Source organism: Macrobrachium nipponense, chromosome 47 (genome assembly GCF_015104395.2).
Source record: "Macrobrachium nipponense isolate FS-2020 chromosome 47, ASM1510439v2, whole genome shotgun sequence".
Taxonomy (NCBI): domain Eukaryota; kingdom Metazoa; phylum Arthropoda; class Malacostraca; order Decapoda; family Palaemonidae; genus Macrobrachium; species Macrobrachium nipponense.
Window position 1 is genome coordinate 14,293,967 of NC_087222.1, and position 15,751 is coordinate 14,309,717.

At 37.9% G+C, this 15,751-nt stretch overlaps 2 protein-coding genes across 2 annotated transcripts in view; one reads left to right on the top strand and one right to left on the bottom strand.

Annotated features, from left to right (window-relative positions):
• LOC135204720 (gastrula zinc finger protein XlCGF8.2DB-like) overlaps positions 1-3,670 on the top strand; it is a 51,366-nt gene extending 47,696 nt beyond the window's left edge. Inside the window, exon 3 of the mRNA XM_064234874.1 lies at positions 1,280-3,670. Coding sequence (XP_064090944.1) covers positions 1,627-2,763 — 1,137 coding nt within the window. The 5' untranslated portion in view covers positions 1,280-1,626 and the 3' untranslated portion in view covers positions 2,764-3,670. The remainder of the gene's footprint in view (positions 1-1,279) is intronic.
• The window catches only part of LOC135204721 (zinc finger protein OZF-like), a 459,750-nt gene that overhangs the window by 412,207 nt on the left and 31,792 nt on the right, over positions 1-15,751 (bottom strand). The window lies entirely within an intron of this gene.

The following is a 15,751-nucleotide window of genomic DNA, read 5'->3' on the forward strand; positions in this document are numbered from 1 at the left end:
AGGTGAATTGCTTTCCCTTCAGCTTCACATGTTGGTGGTGCAGGTTCACAAGTGGGCGGTAGCACACTCAGTAGATCTGTCAGCCAGGTAAATCCTGGGGAACCAGAACAGAGCGGCAGATGAGCTTAGTTGCCAGGGTTCAGAGATAGGGACAGAATGGTCCCTGCCCACAAGACATTGTAGAAAGATTGTTCGATTTTGGGGGCTTATCAGCTTTAGACCTCTTTGCAACCTGGCACAATGGAAAGCTCCTGGTGTTTTGTTATTTTGTGCTGGACCCAGCAATAGGAGAGGATTTCCAACGCCCATGGGACAATCTCCAAGGCCTATGCTTTTCCTCCATTTTGTCTGATTCAGTGGGTGATCAACAGGGTGATGATCACCCCAAATCTCGGATGACCCTGCTAGCTCCCAAGTGGCCACATGCCGAGTGGTATCTGGACCTGCTAGCTCTACTTTCCTGGGTACCAAGAGAGATTCCCCCTTGGCACAGCCTGCTGTACTAGCCGCTCATAGAGAGGTATCGCCAGGCTGTGAGAGAACTGTCACTTCATGCCTGGAAACTATCCACCATCTAAGGGTGGGAGTGTGTTCATGAAATACCACATTCACGTCCTTCTACCTTTGGGATGTTGCCCATGGGTCCATGGACACCTTTTCCTTCCTGTGGTGGCTACTTAACAAATTGCGTAGCTCACCCAGCTCCCCTAGAGGGACAGGTAGCATCTCACCTAAGGTGTTCTTAGTTACAAAGAGAGTGTGAGTGACCGGCCTCCTCCCTTTCTCTTTTTATACCCCTCCTTGCCTGCAGGGCAGAGGGAAGGTTGGCGAATCGTCACATGCTGAATGGGTGTGCGATGCAGGTGAGCTACATAACTAAGTACTGTACCCTGTCTATAATCTAGAAGTCTGTTAGCCCACAAAACTCTTGTGCTGGTCTCTTGCATTTTCTATTCTTGGCCTTTGATTTGTTAATAAGATATGTTCATAAGTAATTTGTATTGTAATGTCAAGCTACGAAGGTTTACAGATGTGATGTGGTGGGCGTCAATATTAACTGTTAATCTATTGTTGCATTGCTGCCTCAGGAATGTTTTGATGCTGTGTCTGGACAACATTTGGTAGGATTGTATTCATGTTTGGATAGAACTATCAAATGCATGCTTTGTTAATCGGCCTGAGACCTTTATGGGAACCTGAACTGAATTTGATTTATTATTTTGCTTTCTCAGTTCTGGCATTATGTTTCCTAACTCCGTGTTGCATTGTTTGATTTCAGATTCTCCCTCAGAAGAACCTTCCTTCCTTCGTCAGTTTTGATTAGCATCAAGATTTTGGGAATGCATGTTGTTTAATGGTACTAAATGAACTTTACCAATAGCAACTCTTAAGTGTTTGAGACAACAGTGAATTATTGTACGTGTATTTAACAAATTTAAACAACAAGTAAAAGATGTTTTGAATATTAGATTCATACATCAGCAGTGACATCTGGTTGTAGTCCTTCAAGATAATGTACTTAATTTTTAACAGATTTACTCAGTAATTATTTGTAAACAATTCTGTATTAAGAGTTGTGAATTGAACACATTGTCATTACAGAAGAGGGCAAGACTTAAGGCTAAAATGAATCCAGGACATTCTTTAGAATTTCCTTTGAAAAGTGAAACTGAAGGTGCATTATCGCTAGCTTCCATAAATCAAGAAAACGTCAACATGGCTGCCTTTAGTGGAACCAGTGATGAAGACTTTTTGTCTCTGGATTCATTGATGGACATCAAAATAGAACCAGAGGAATTCTGTGAGTCTAATGAAGATGATGAATATTCATACAAAATGAATTCAACAGTGAATGAAAAACATCCACAAACTTGCAAAAAGGAAGTAAAACAAGAAAGAAGGAATAGTCATAATAGAGAGAAGCTTTTCAGATCCACTGACTGTGAAAAAGCATTTTATAAGAAAATTAATCTTACAAATCCTACCAGAGAGAAATTCATATGCAATGACTGTGGGAAAGCATTTTCCAAGAAAGATTGTCTTACGATTCATATGAGAATCCACACTGGAGAGAATCTATTCATATGCAATGAATGTGGGAAAGCATTTTCCCAGAAATCACATCTTACAGATCATACAAGAATCCATAATGGAGAAAAGCCATTCATATGCAAGGAATGTGATAAAGCATTTTCCCAGAAATCAAATCTTACAAGTCATATGAGATTGCATACTGGAGAGAAGCCGTATATGTGTAATGAATGTGGGAAAGCATTTTCCTACAAACCACATCTTACACGTCATATGAGATTGCATACTGGAGAGAAGCCATATATGTGTAATGAATGTGGGAAAGTATTTTCCCAGAAACCAGATCTTACACGTCATATGAAAATCCACACTGGAGAGAAACCATTCAGATGCAAGGAATGTGATAAAGCATTTTCCCAAAAATCAAATCTTACAAGTCATATGAGATGGCATACTGGAGAGAAGCCATTCATGTGCAAACAATGTGGGAAAACATTTTCCTGCAAACCACATCTTACATGTCATATGAGATATCATACTGGAGCGAAGCCGTTCATGTGCAAAGAATGTGGGAAAGCATTTCCCCAGAAATCAAATCTTACAAGTCATATGAGAATCCATACAGGAGAGAAGCCATGCATATGCAATGAATGCAGGAAAGCATTTTCCCAGAAATCAAGTCTTACACGTCATATGAGATTGCATACTGGAGAGGAAAAAGAAACAACATGATAAAATAAACCAGTTAAGGGCAGAGATCTCTCAAATGACCAGCTATATGACAAATCAAAATCACTCACAAAATCTGCTCAAGAAAATAAGGAAAATAAAGAAAAAATGCAGAATAGGGGATGAACAAATGAGTGGAAAACTGGCAGAACACCAAGCCAATATAAAGGCCCTAATTTCACAAGTAGGAAAAAAACAACAGAAGATAAAAGTAAAATAGATAAATAGACAGCTTGGGGAAAATCCAAAGATTGTGTATAGGAAGATGAAAGATTTTGGAAGCCACTGTTTGAAGACCCTGGACAACACCAAGGGAATTCATGGATTGACTATTAGGCAGAAGAACAGGTAGAAACAGCAAATGCCACCAATAATGTTCGCCATCGAAAAACCAACAAAAAAAATAAAAGAATATAATAATTTCAAGATAACAGTAATAGACAAGATCCCAAATTTCTGGCTAAAAAAGATCACAGCACTACACCACATTTATGCACAAGCCTTTTCAAGAATAGTAAGAGGAGAAGAAGAATCACCAGAGTGGCTCACAACAGGAAGCATCAACCCTCTCCTTAAGAGCTCTGAGGCTGAGCTCCCAAACAAATATAGGCCCATCTGCTGCCTTCCAACAACCTACAAATGGCTCACAGGAGTCATAGCAGACGAGATCTGTGAACACCTAGATCAAGGCAAATATATGGAAAAAGAACGAAAGAGATGCACATGAAACAAACTAGGCACTAAAGATCAACTGCTAATAAACACAACAATATTAGAAGATTGTGAAAAAAGACACAAAGGCATTTGATACCGTGCTGTGCACCTGGACATTCAAATGTATGGAATTAGACAACATCAATGAGGAAATAACATCTTTCTTGGCAGCACAGATGAGTAAGTGGAAGACCACTCTCTGGTCTAAGGGGAAAGGATTCCCGAAAACGTTGGTGGGGTAAATCAAAGAAGAAATGATCTCCAGTATTCTCGCTGTCCTGTTCATTGTTAAACTTAAGCTTACCAGGAAGGAGGGCCAAATAATAATTCCAGACATAAAGGTCCAAAGAGGAATATTCCAGGGTGACAGCCTTTCACGGCTTCTATTCTGCTTGAACATAGATCTGCTTAGTAAAATCTTGAACAACATTAACACTGGCTATGACCTAAGCAAAAGCAGAAGCAGAAAAGAGAATAAAAGAGTGAACCACCTGCTCTTCATGGATGACCTGAAGTTGTTTGGAGACTCAGAAGAAAAATTTGAAGAACAAGTTAGGACAGTCCACCAATTCTCAAATGACACCTGCATGGAATTTGGGTTGGACAAGTGTGCCAAGAGTATAATAAAGAGAGGGAAGAGAGTAACATCAGAAGGTATAAAGGTAGAGGAAGGCATATTTGTTGAAGACCTGGCGGAGGAGTCTGCATATAAGTACTTGGGAATAGAAGAAAACACTGGTATAGAACACAAGAAAGTGAGAGAAAAGGTAAAGAAAGAATACATCAGCCACTTAAAGAATTAACACCAAAGAACAAGATCACTCACTACCATAAACCAGCTGGCGATACCATTGGTGACATATGGTTTTGGCATTGTAGACTGGCCACAAGGTGAGTTAGACAGGATGGATATTAAAAGATTCTCACCCTACATTAAGTCACATACAGACACCAGTGTATGGACATAATATACCTCCCTCGTGGAGAAGGTGGATTAGGCCTGACTGAGATCAACCAGGCCTACAGGGCACCAATAGTAAGTATAGGACAGTACTTGAAAAGCTCTAAGGACGAAAACATCAAAAAGGTTGCCCAACACCATAATGAAGCCCTGAACCAACTAACATCAATAACTAAACAGGCTAAGAACTTTGCAGATCTGATAAAAGACACAGAGGATACCAACCAGACCAACAGCAACAATAGCCACGAAAACTAAGCAGAAATACAGTGACAGAGAGGACAGACTTAAAATGGAAAGACCATGGAAGGACAGGAAGATTTCAAGAAGAATTGGAAAAGTTACATTGACAAAGAAGAGTCTCTTAGATGGATAGGAAATGGAGATCTAGGTTATGATGGAGAGACTGATAATAGGAGCCCAAGACCAAGGCCTCCTGACAAACGGCTTCAAGAAAATGCCAGGCATATCAGCAATTGACCAGTGTATGTTTTGTCATGCAGTGGTTGAGAGTGTTAGTCATCTGATATCAGCCTGCAAGACCCTGCTTGCAGATGGTCACTACACAGCCCACCACAACAAGATCTGTAAATGTATATTGGAAAATATGTAAAGAATACAGAATTGAAGTGAAAGGAAAAGTGTGGGAACATGAACCAGATCCAATCACCTCCGATAGGGCTGTTACCATCTTTTATGTCAAGGAAATTCCAACAGGAAGGTATATAGAAGGAGGTGCTATGAGACCTGATATTGTGATCTGGAACAAGGAGGAATAAACAGCAAAGATTATAGATGTGACAGTACCCAGTGACTTTGGCCTCAATAGAGCTGAAAGGCATAAATAATAAAATACCAAGACCCGAAAAATGATCTGAGAAGCACATGGGAACTGAAGGAAATAGGAAAAAATACCTTGGTGGTAGGAGCAGCAGGACTTATAAAGAAAAATCTGAGAAAATATCTCCAGGGTATACGAAGTTGCCCAGTATAAATGAGGTGCAGATTGCTGCCCTCAAAGTAATGGCAAACACCTTGAAACGAGCCCTTGGATATAAGGCTAGTGGAATATAGAGGTGCAACCATAGACCCCAGGCTGGGGCCCATTGCACCTGATATAAATTGAAAATTACGAATTACATAGTAAGCCAGAGAGAAACCATATAGTTGCTCTATATGTCAAAGAAGTTTTTCTCAACCAAGTCCTCTCAAAAGACAAGAGAATTCACACTAGACAGAAACTGTTTACTTGATCTCTGTCCAAGTAGTTTTTATTACATGATTTTATTTAACTTGACTCCTGCATCTGTTTTGAATGAAAGTGTATCAAAAGGTGTGTGAAAACTCGTGCTAGAAAGAGGTTATATCCTGTATCTGCACTTGGTTTCTAAGATGTCTTTTTTTTTCATTAGGTTTTTTCATTAGGTTCATCTTAGAATGATGTTGAAACAGTTTTTCTCTTGTAGATTCATAATATATGTGAGCACTCATGGAGGATAGATATTGTTCTTTTACACTGCATGTTGTACTTTTGTCTTGTATTCTGCAAATCACAGTCATTGGTTCTGAATGGTATTCTGCAAATCACAGTCATTGGTTCTGAATGCCAGACTGTTTTTCAGGTGTCAAAATGCACAAGTAAAGTCACTCATCAGAGAGGATGTTCAGTTGCACTGACAGAATTGTTAATGTTTTGCACCCCAAAGCAAGTAAGTTGCACTTGATGTGGAGATAATTATTGTGAACTTGTCTGCAAAATCTATAGAAAAAAGGCAACAGCAACCTAAGGGACGATAAAAAGAAAAACCATATTCATATTTTTATGATCCAATTCATGACCATCATCATTGCTGTTACTTAAAGAAGAGAAGGAGCATCTGGAGGAGGGTCTCAGTGAAAATGCAGATGAAGGCTCTTCATTTGCATAGTCTTTATTAGAAGTCGAGGCAGAGCCAAAGTATTTTGGCCAGAGTGAATTTGATGCAAAATGGTTGTGTAACCTTTATGCAAAGGTAGAATAAATGACTGCTAGTTTTTTCTTACAAGTTTTGTCATTGAACACTGTACAGTGCTAGGTTAAGAAATTTTCCTTTGTCTTCTCCACTTTTCTTGTTCCTGTGTATTTTTTGTACGATTTCCAAATAAAGAATTAGTATTGTCTTTGGCTGACATGGTTTTCTTCCTTTTGTTATTCATTATTGTGCATATATGCACTTGTATATGTTGTTGTAAGCTTGAATATTTCCTTGAAATGTTATTCTTAGTGGAAATAGAAAGGATTGATATCTTCATTAAATTTCAATGAAATTTAGGTGCAGTTTTATTTTTTTATTTTTCATTATATGTTCTTGGTTTTAATCTTCTACAAAGAATGTGTTACAGCATTTGTAAGTAAATCCTAATGCCTTGTATTAGCTCACTAAATACTACAGTGGAATGTTCAGTGTTTTGTTTTAGGTTAACCTGTCTGAAGGGTTGAGACTAGACTAGTTATGTAAATGACTAAAGTAATGTGTTATTCTGATTAGATTAAACCTCTTTTTTATTTCATTTCATTGTATAAACTTTTGAAAATATTGATAAATAATAAAATTTGTTTATACATGAAATTTTTCATTTGACCCCATTAAAACTCAAATAATATCAGAACAATATTCTACACTGCCAAAAGTGAATGAATGCACCATGATGTGGTCTGAATGCACCGAGTATCTGGTCCCAGTGCTCCTCTTCCCAACTGAAGTGCATCTTTCCTTGTGGTCCCAATGCACCAACTTCATTCACATAAAAGCTGCCCTTTGGCGAACTGTATAGGGGACTATACTATTCACTTTGCAGAATTATTATTATTTTTTTTTTTTAAAGTGAATCAGTTTAAAAAGTCTGAATAAAAATAGAATAGTACAAAACCAACAAACACATCCTGCTATGAGGGAGAAGTTTAAAACTTGACTACCTTACTAGGTAGCTACCTCTTAATTCAAACTGCAAGCCTAACTGTTTCTGTAGCTAGCAGTTAACCTCTAAAAGAAATGACTGTGCTCACTACTCCTTTGGACCTGTGGAAGCTGCTCAACAAATTGTATAGCTTACCCAGCTCCTTTATCAGGACAAGGTTGCATCTCTTCTTAGATGTGCAGTTGTGGAGACAGGAGAATGAATGAGTGAGTGACTGAGTTTTCTTCTTCTCTGCCCCTTCATCCTTCTCCTCCTTTGGGCAGAGAGTGGATCCAGCCATTACATGCTGGAACTCATGACCGATTCATTTAAGTTTTGTAATGGAACAACCATTCTATTTACCTTTATAGAGTATAGAAGCTACTGCCCCTTTCCCTAGCAAGGGAGGTCCCTGAGAAGAAGACAAACCCACTGCTTATATTTGCCTTACTGTCTTTTAACTCTCAGATTCATCCTAGCACAATTTTGTGTGGGGTTACGGCTCTTCCCTCATTCGAAAAAGCCGAGAAGTCTGGCGACTGATCACACAATCTCTGTATTACTCTGATCAGTTCATGAGAGGCAGACTTCTTTAACCTGAAGATCTCTCGAAGACTGAGTTTATCTTGATGCTTGGCTTCTACATAACAAAGTGTGGGGAAAAATATCTAAACTATTATCTTGACACTTGAGTTGAGGGGGAAGTTATGAATACCTAATATTATCCCAAATGGCTGAAGGCATATTGACAGCAGACTCGGTATGCAGTAATAAGCCACAAAATTTTAGACCTCTGGAGACCTGATCGAATGTCTAAATGAAACCAAGTTGTATCTTGTTAGAGATTTTAATTTCTTGGAGTTATTAAATTTATAACATTTAAAGCTACTTATTATCCCTTGCCATATGGGTGACAAAGGCAACCCTTGTCACTTTGTTTCAGAACTTCAGTACTGAATGAACGTTGTAGGCGGTAAATATAATCGCTAGTGGATACTGATATGCTAATTTACAGAATAACTAAATGTTGAGACTTTAGTTTCACTGTCCTAACATTCATTTAACCACTAGTGTAACAAGTCTACTTGGTCTTCGTGAACAAAGCTGTTTGGAAGGTCAAGCATTTGAATAAGGTACCTATTACAAAGCCATATTACGGCCTTCTTGTTAAGTTGGATGGAATGGAGGGCCTAACCAAAGTAGGCAATTATTGTAGAGAAGTTTTTTCCATTGGGTTTCAACATACTTTGTACAATTAAAGACTATAGTCCTTCTAAGATAACTACATAATAATTGACGTATGCATGGAGGTTCTGCGGCAACAAAATCTTTACTTACTACCCGTCATTAAACTTGCATGATGGACAAAATTGTACTGTTTCTTCCGTTGCCTGCTGGTTCCTGAACTTCCTGTGGTCTTTCCTCATGCTCTGGCATACTTGACCTTCAACTAGCATTGTTGATATTATGAGGAACATTAGAATTAAGACGTTTGACCTGTGACAGGACAGTTGAATGTGTATAAATGTATGTATAAAGCTAAAATTGTTGTAGCACCTGAAACTCGTTTGTGTACTGGGTCAAGAATACCTTCTCTCTCTCTCTCTCTCTCTCTCTCTCTCTCTCTCTCTCTCTCTCTCTCTCTCTCTCTCTCTCTCTCCCGTGTTGACGATAGTTTCCGTATTTCAAAGTTAAAAACCCTCACTACATGAAGGAACTTATGCCTCTAGAATCTACATAAATTATTAAGGAACAGTTCTACAGTAATTAAGAGCTGAAAATGGCCCATTTTAAGGTTTACCAAATAAACGAAATGAGCGTAAACCTACAATTTCAATTGGCATATTTGAAGGCAGATCTTCTCCTTATTTCGAGCTGAAAATAAGTTAAATGAAGGAAATGAGGCTTCCAATAATCAGCGTAGATTAATATATGAATTAAAAGCTGAAGAAAAGAAGCCAGACAGAAGAAAGGTTAGATAAAGAAGCGAAATGAGCATCATCAATCTCCCTCTGTTTCCATTGGCGTCTTTGAAGGTGGGTTTTCCAAGTTCATCTGATGCCTCCCGATTCGTTCTAGTCTTCCAACTGCTCTCTCTCCTCCCCCTTCATTCCTCCCACTTGATTGGTCTCCACTTCCACTTCACCATCAAACAAGTTTTGATAGAATTACTGTCGTTCTCGTCCCGTCGGAAATTCGTATGCTGTCTCAGTTACTGAACAGTGTGATCAGGAAGCCTAGAAAACCATTTATTTTGCAGCAAATACATTTCTATTCAATATGAAATTAGTGTTTATATATTTGAAAAAATTCCCAGCGGACGACACATAACAGAGAGATATTTATGAGGTAAACGAGTTAAAATTATAAATAGGACAATGAGAAGAATTTTTTAAATAGTACATAAAATATGTAATATTTTCATACAAATGTAGATGCTATTGTTTATTTTATATTTAATATCTATTACATTAAAGCTTATTGAGTACCAAAAGGTTTCGAGTCATGTGATTTGTTAAAACTGCCATTAACGATTTTCATATATATTTTTATTAAGAGTTTCCGCTAATCACCCTTGATAGGTAATGAGTCTTCATGATTTCCATAATCTATCTTGTATATCAAGCGGAGAAATATTTTACGAATGAGACCTACTTTAAATCATAGATGATATTCTGCAGTTACAAGATGCTGCTAGTTAGTTTAAACATCATTATTTGAGGTCAGTCTTTTGAATAAATGGTGTAATAGCCTGGAAACTTTGATATGCTTAGAGATGTGGGTTCATATACGTTTATATTGAGTACCACTTTATCTGCAATATGACGAATTCAGTGCTAAATATTTTAGTCCAGTTTCCCATTCAATGATGTCTTGGAACAATTGTAGAGGAAGAAGGCTCAACAAAATCTTCAAGTATATTTTAACATTTTTAATGTTAAATTTTTACAAATACTGAATTATATATGAATTAATTAAGGTGTAGTAGATCGTATGTTGATTGACTTCTTCGATATGATTTAGTGTTTTTCTTTCTTTGAACTTTCCCTCATGTATCCAAGACTCTTTGTTTGAACCAAACTTCAGATTCAGGGAAAACACTTGAAATTTCCTGCTTTCATTGCAAAATCTCCTGTGACCTTTCCCTACCTCTCACCACCTAACCTCTCCTTACCTCATCTCCCATTACCTCACCTCCAGTGACCTTACCCTGCCTCACCTAATCTTACCTCACCTCCCATTACCTCTCCTCACCTTACATTGCCACTCATTATCTCACTTTACCTCACCTTACCTAACCTCACCTCCCATTACCTCTCCTCACCTTACATTGCCTCTCATTATCTCACTTTACCTCACCTCAATTTACCTCACCTTACCTTACCTCACCTCCCATTACCTCTCCTCACCTTACATTGCCTCCCATTATCTTACCCTATCTCTCCACACCTCACCTCCCATTACCTCTCCTCATCTTACATTACCTTCCATTATCTCACCCTACCTTTCCACACCTTACCTCACCTCGCCTCCCGTTACCTCTCCTCACCTTACATTGCCTCCCATTATCTCACCCTACCTCTCCTCACCTTACCTCACCTCATAACATCAACCCTGGCACTCTCAGTCCAAAGAAAACTCCAAGAATAAAGACACAGGATCAGCATCCTACGAGCACATAGGAAACTTGTTTATGCACACTGACCACATCCTCCTAAAAGATTGTTCTAGTCTGAATGACTTCAACATTATTCAGTCGCTAAGATTAACCCAACCAATTATTCCATCTCTGATCAATAAAACACCAAAATAAATTCACATCTCAGAATTCAACCCTTTTGTCTGTAGTTCTACAGAAACTTTATGACTGAGATTGCAATGAAACATCTCTAACCTGTGACTTACAAGTAAACTGCTGAAGAAAGTACCTACTACATATATTAGGGCTTGTGCCTTGTATGATAAGGCGCCCTATGAGGTAATGTTAGACTAGCGATAATCTTACGCTAAGTCGGTTGGTATTGCACTTCCATCTTCAATGGAGTGTCTGGGGGTTTGTAGATCACTTACGAAGTCGGTATTATCTTGTTGTTTATTACGACGATGTGTTAAACTCATGGTGAGGAGGTTCTTGTAGAAAACACTAAGTATAAAAATAGATATATTTTTCTTGAAGTTTACATGCTGAAGATCAGATATGACTGTACAAGTCTTCTATGACGATAGCTTGATCGCTTCTGCCAATGATGATGGCTAATCCTATTCCTCTACATGATAAAGCTTAGGTAAAGAGGTACAGGTCTTCTAATGACGATAGCTAACTCTCTTCTGCTTGTCTACCATCTCTGTTACAAGTTATGAGGGAACAGACAGTAGTTCGAACATATGAACATACTTACAAATGACATAGTTACATACGAACACACAATCGAATGAGACACGCTACAGATCACGTAGGCCGTTTTAAAAATATAGGTCGGGGTAGTTGTCTCAAGCAGGGAGCTTGACTGCTTTCAAAAACAAATGAATGACACAGATGACGGCATGTCAACTTAGCCTACTACTTGTATACGTCATCTTTAGCGTCTCTAGTCTGATCACATTCCTGCAAGCAATCTTTTATATATATATGGACTAACATTCCATATTTTTATTATGTAAACACTTACACATATCTCAAGGAGTCAGTTTTCATAACTGGTATCATTCTCCAGTTTTGGTTGCCACTTTTTGGATTTCTCACAAGCAACTCTCTTGGTCACACCTACTCAAGCTGTAGACATTCAAATAGATGGGCATTTATACTACCAGTGATGGTTGCATTATTGGTAATGACATCACATAATACTACATTCTTCTTTAAAGATAATAATAAACTTCTACTAACTAAATTGCAAATGTTGACATTTAATTATTTAATTCTTGGTCATTAGTATTACTCTTATCATAATTTATATTTATATCTTGATTGTACTTTGCATAGTTGCCAGGTTATGGTGGACACAACTGGAGTTGCCACTTTACATCAACCAAGAAAGATTCTGTTCTTTGTTATAAACAGAGTCCAGGGATTGAATCCAAAACATTCTAACCTCAAAACAGCCAAGCTGTTTTCTGGGCTCTATGAGAGCACCAACATCACTTTGGCTTTTATAAAGCAGCCTCATCAGTGGGGATTATTTCAGATGCTACATAGCTGTTCCATATGTAGTATTATTCAATTTTAGTACCACAGGTGAAAAATCTTTTTTTGGAAAAGGACGTTTTCTTATTGTTTACTACCAATTTTCTATTCCACCATGGGCGCCAACATTTATGTGTGGCTCATCTGATATGCGTGACGTCATTTCACGGTCGGCTCAGACAGGCGGAATTATTCCGAGGGCACAGCATCTCCAGATAATATCCTTTTTGTTTTGTATTTCTCAGCTGAAAATATGTGATTGAAATGGTAAATAAAGAAGTAGCCTGAAGTAGGCCTAGTTAGGCATATACAGCCCTAAATTCTAAAACCCCATAAATTAATCTAGTTAAAAAGGACTAAGTGAGATCCCTCATCAGTTCATGGTCACACACACACGTTTAGAAAACTGCCGTTCCCCCCATCACACCACGCACATGGCGATTGACTGTTCAGAGGGAAATTAAGTTCCCAAAACATATTATATGAATTTCATAGCCATATCTAATAACCTGCTCCTAATGTCATCTTTTAAATCTGTTGGCAAGAAATGGTCCGAACAGTCAATGGTTTGCATCATAGGTTGAAATGTTTTGATGTTGATATCCTAATGTGACCAGAGTCCCGCTTTTTTTAAAGTTAGCAAAATGTCCCTTTTTTTTTGTGAGTTTCGTCCCACTTTTTTTGTGCTACAAAAACAAAACTGTCTCCATTTTAATGGAATAGTACTGATATTTTATTTAATTTTGCCATTCCACTAGCTGGTAACTCCTATCCTCTTCTCTGACTGCTACGATACCTAATGAAGTGAATTAAAAGAATATTATAGACTGCATGTACGATGGTAGTATGTGTATATATATTGTAGTTTTGAAAATCGCTGTAGTGGGAAGGGAGTACTTCATTTCACAATTATCATCTACGAAATGCTTCTGCAGAATTACCTAAAGTTCACAGACCTCAATGGCAAAGACACCTTCCATGTTCTAAGGGGTACACAATCAAGAGAATGCAAAAAATGGAAAATTTAATCTGCAACCATAATGGATTCAAAGACATCAACATAAACTTGCCAAATAAGTAAACCTCCAATGGATAAGTGACAGTATCTACTCAATTAAGCACGTTCCTGAACAGCAGCAAAATGGCAACTTTTGAAATCCCTGGTCTTTGGCTGTGGTTGTAGCCAAATTTCAACCCACTACTAAAAAAAATTGCAAGCAAACAATGCACGAAAAAGTGCTATTCTGAGAAAAACGAAGCTATACTTGTGAACACAAAATGGCTTCAATGTCCACAAGATAACAGAAAGCAATGAAAGTGAATTACATGCTTAGCCTTACTCACAAGAAACTATACTCAAGCTACAGCATTAGCCATCCATATTACTGTGACGAAGGCTGCAAAGAGCAGAACACCAAATAAAAGTTAAAAAGAGTTATCCAATTTCTCAGGGTACACAAAACAACAAGAAAAAGAAGAGCCTTGCGAATGTACAACAGAAATATTCTGAGTCGGGAACAGACAAAGAGTTAATGTACAATAGGTTACAACGAGCAGGAATGCAAATTGGACAATTGAAAAGATTGTCAGACAGAATTGTTACTCCATCTCATAGTAAATAGAGCAGTTGTCATTTTTCTCTTCCAAAAGGGATGTCAACTTTTTCTTTCTTCCAACATGATGTCACCTTCCTCTCCTTTTCCAGTTGTGCAATTTTTTTTTTACAGAAAGAACCTCCAGGCCAGTTCCATTAGAGCATAGAAATGATAATTGATTGATGGTCAGTCTGTTTAGGAATGGAATATCTCGACTTAATATCAATGCTCTCAAGTACACCCTTTTGTAAGTGGGAAATTTTAAGTGTGGACCAACACCACCGGCATTGAATGAGGGTGCAGACAAAGCTTGCAAAGGTGTGGCTACCGTGACTGGCTCGATATAGCTGTAGGTGTTAATGTTTCAAGCATAACTGAATTATGCTAATCATAATGTAACGTTTTTCCTTGAGTCATTTTGCCCAATATTTGATTTAGCCCGATGTCTAACTCATGGGTATTATCAGATGAATACACCTTGGCACAGTCCCCATTTGTACAAATATGATTTTTAAAGGAGACTTTATTTTAAGGGTATGTGATTGTAGCCATCAGCACTAAACATTAAAAAAAATGTTTAGGCATTATTTCATGAGTAGCCAAGGTTTTGAAATTAATGTTTTTGTTTAAAGCTAACTGTTTTTAGATGGCTCTGCCCAGCCAAGGATTTTAATACTAGTATGGATGAGTTATTCACAAACAATAAGTTCAAAACTAATTAGTCTCTTTTAACTACAAGCTAAGTCGAAATTTGTTTTTGATTTGCGCTTCTTGGTTTATTGTTGATGGAAGTAGAAAGTGGGTGCTGGAAATGATGAAATGGAAGTAGTATTTCTTGAAGGCAAGACTTTGAGCCTTATGTAGTTTACATCAGCCTTCCTATCTGGATATTGTGTAGAGTTAGAAGTTAAGTGTTGAAACCAAAGTAGCTCCTGCCATTAGGCCTAGTTTAAGAGAAGCCACTGAATATTATGGCATATTTTACCGAAAAACGTTCCTTTTGATCCATTAACATCTCATTAATAGGGTCAGTAGTTGCATGGGATTTGATAGCCACATAATCATTTACTTTCCTCTCATAATGATCACATTTCAAGTGATTGGTAGTTAGTAAGTTGTTCTGCTGCACTTGACATAGCTACATTCCCAAACATTTGCCTCAGTGTGCTGACCTTTCACTCATGATCATCATCATTATCAGTATTCTTGTTTTTGTGTTTTATGTTTGCAGTAGTTGTGAAATTGCTTTGCAGTGTCTTGTGCACTTTCACCGTGAATTTTTGCAGTAATCTATGCCCTGGTATCATAGTTTTTTAAAAATTGTTTTCTTTCCTTCCATATCTGCAACTTTTCTGACTAACTTCTTTCCTGTTTGAAACACATATGCAGGACATTTCTGCCTATTTTCAGTTCTTATATGATCTGATCTTCCCAGCTTACTCCAGTCAGTGAACCTGAGCATTTTTTAGTTATGTCTCTCCCAAATCTGCTCTGTATTCTTTGCAAGTGTCTTTCCTTGCCTGTCATGTTGAATAGTATATGCTGCCCTTTACGTGCATCGCAGGTTTTCCTTTGTTTCCTAAGGGAGTAACAGTTACC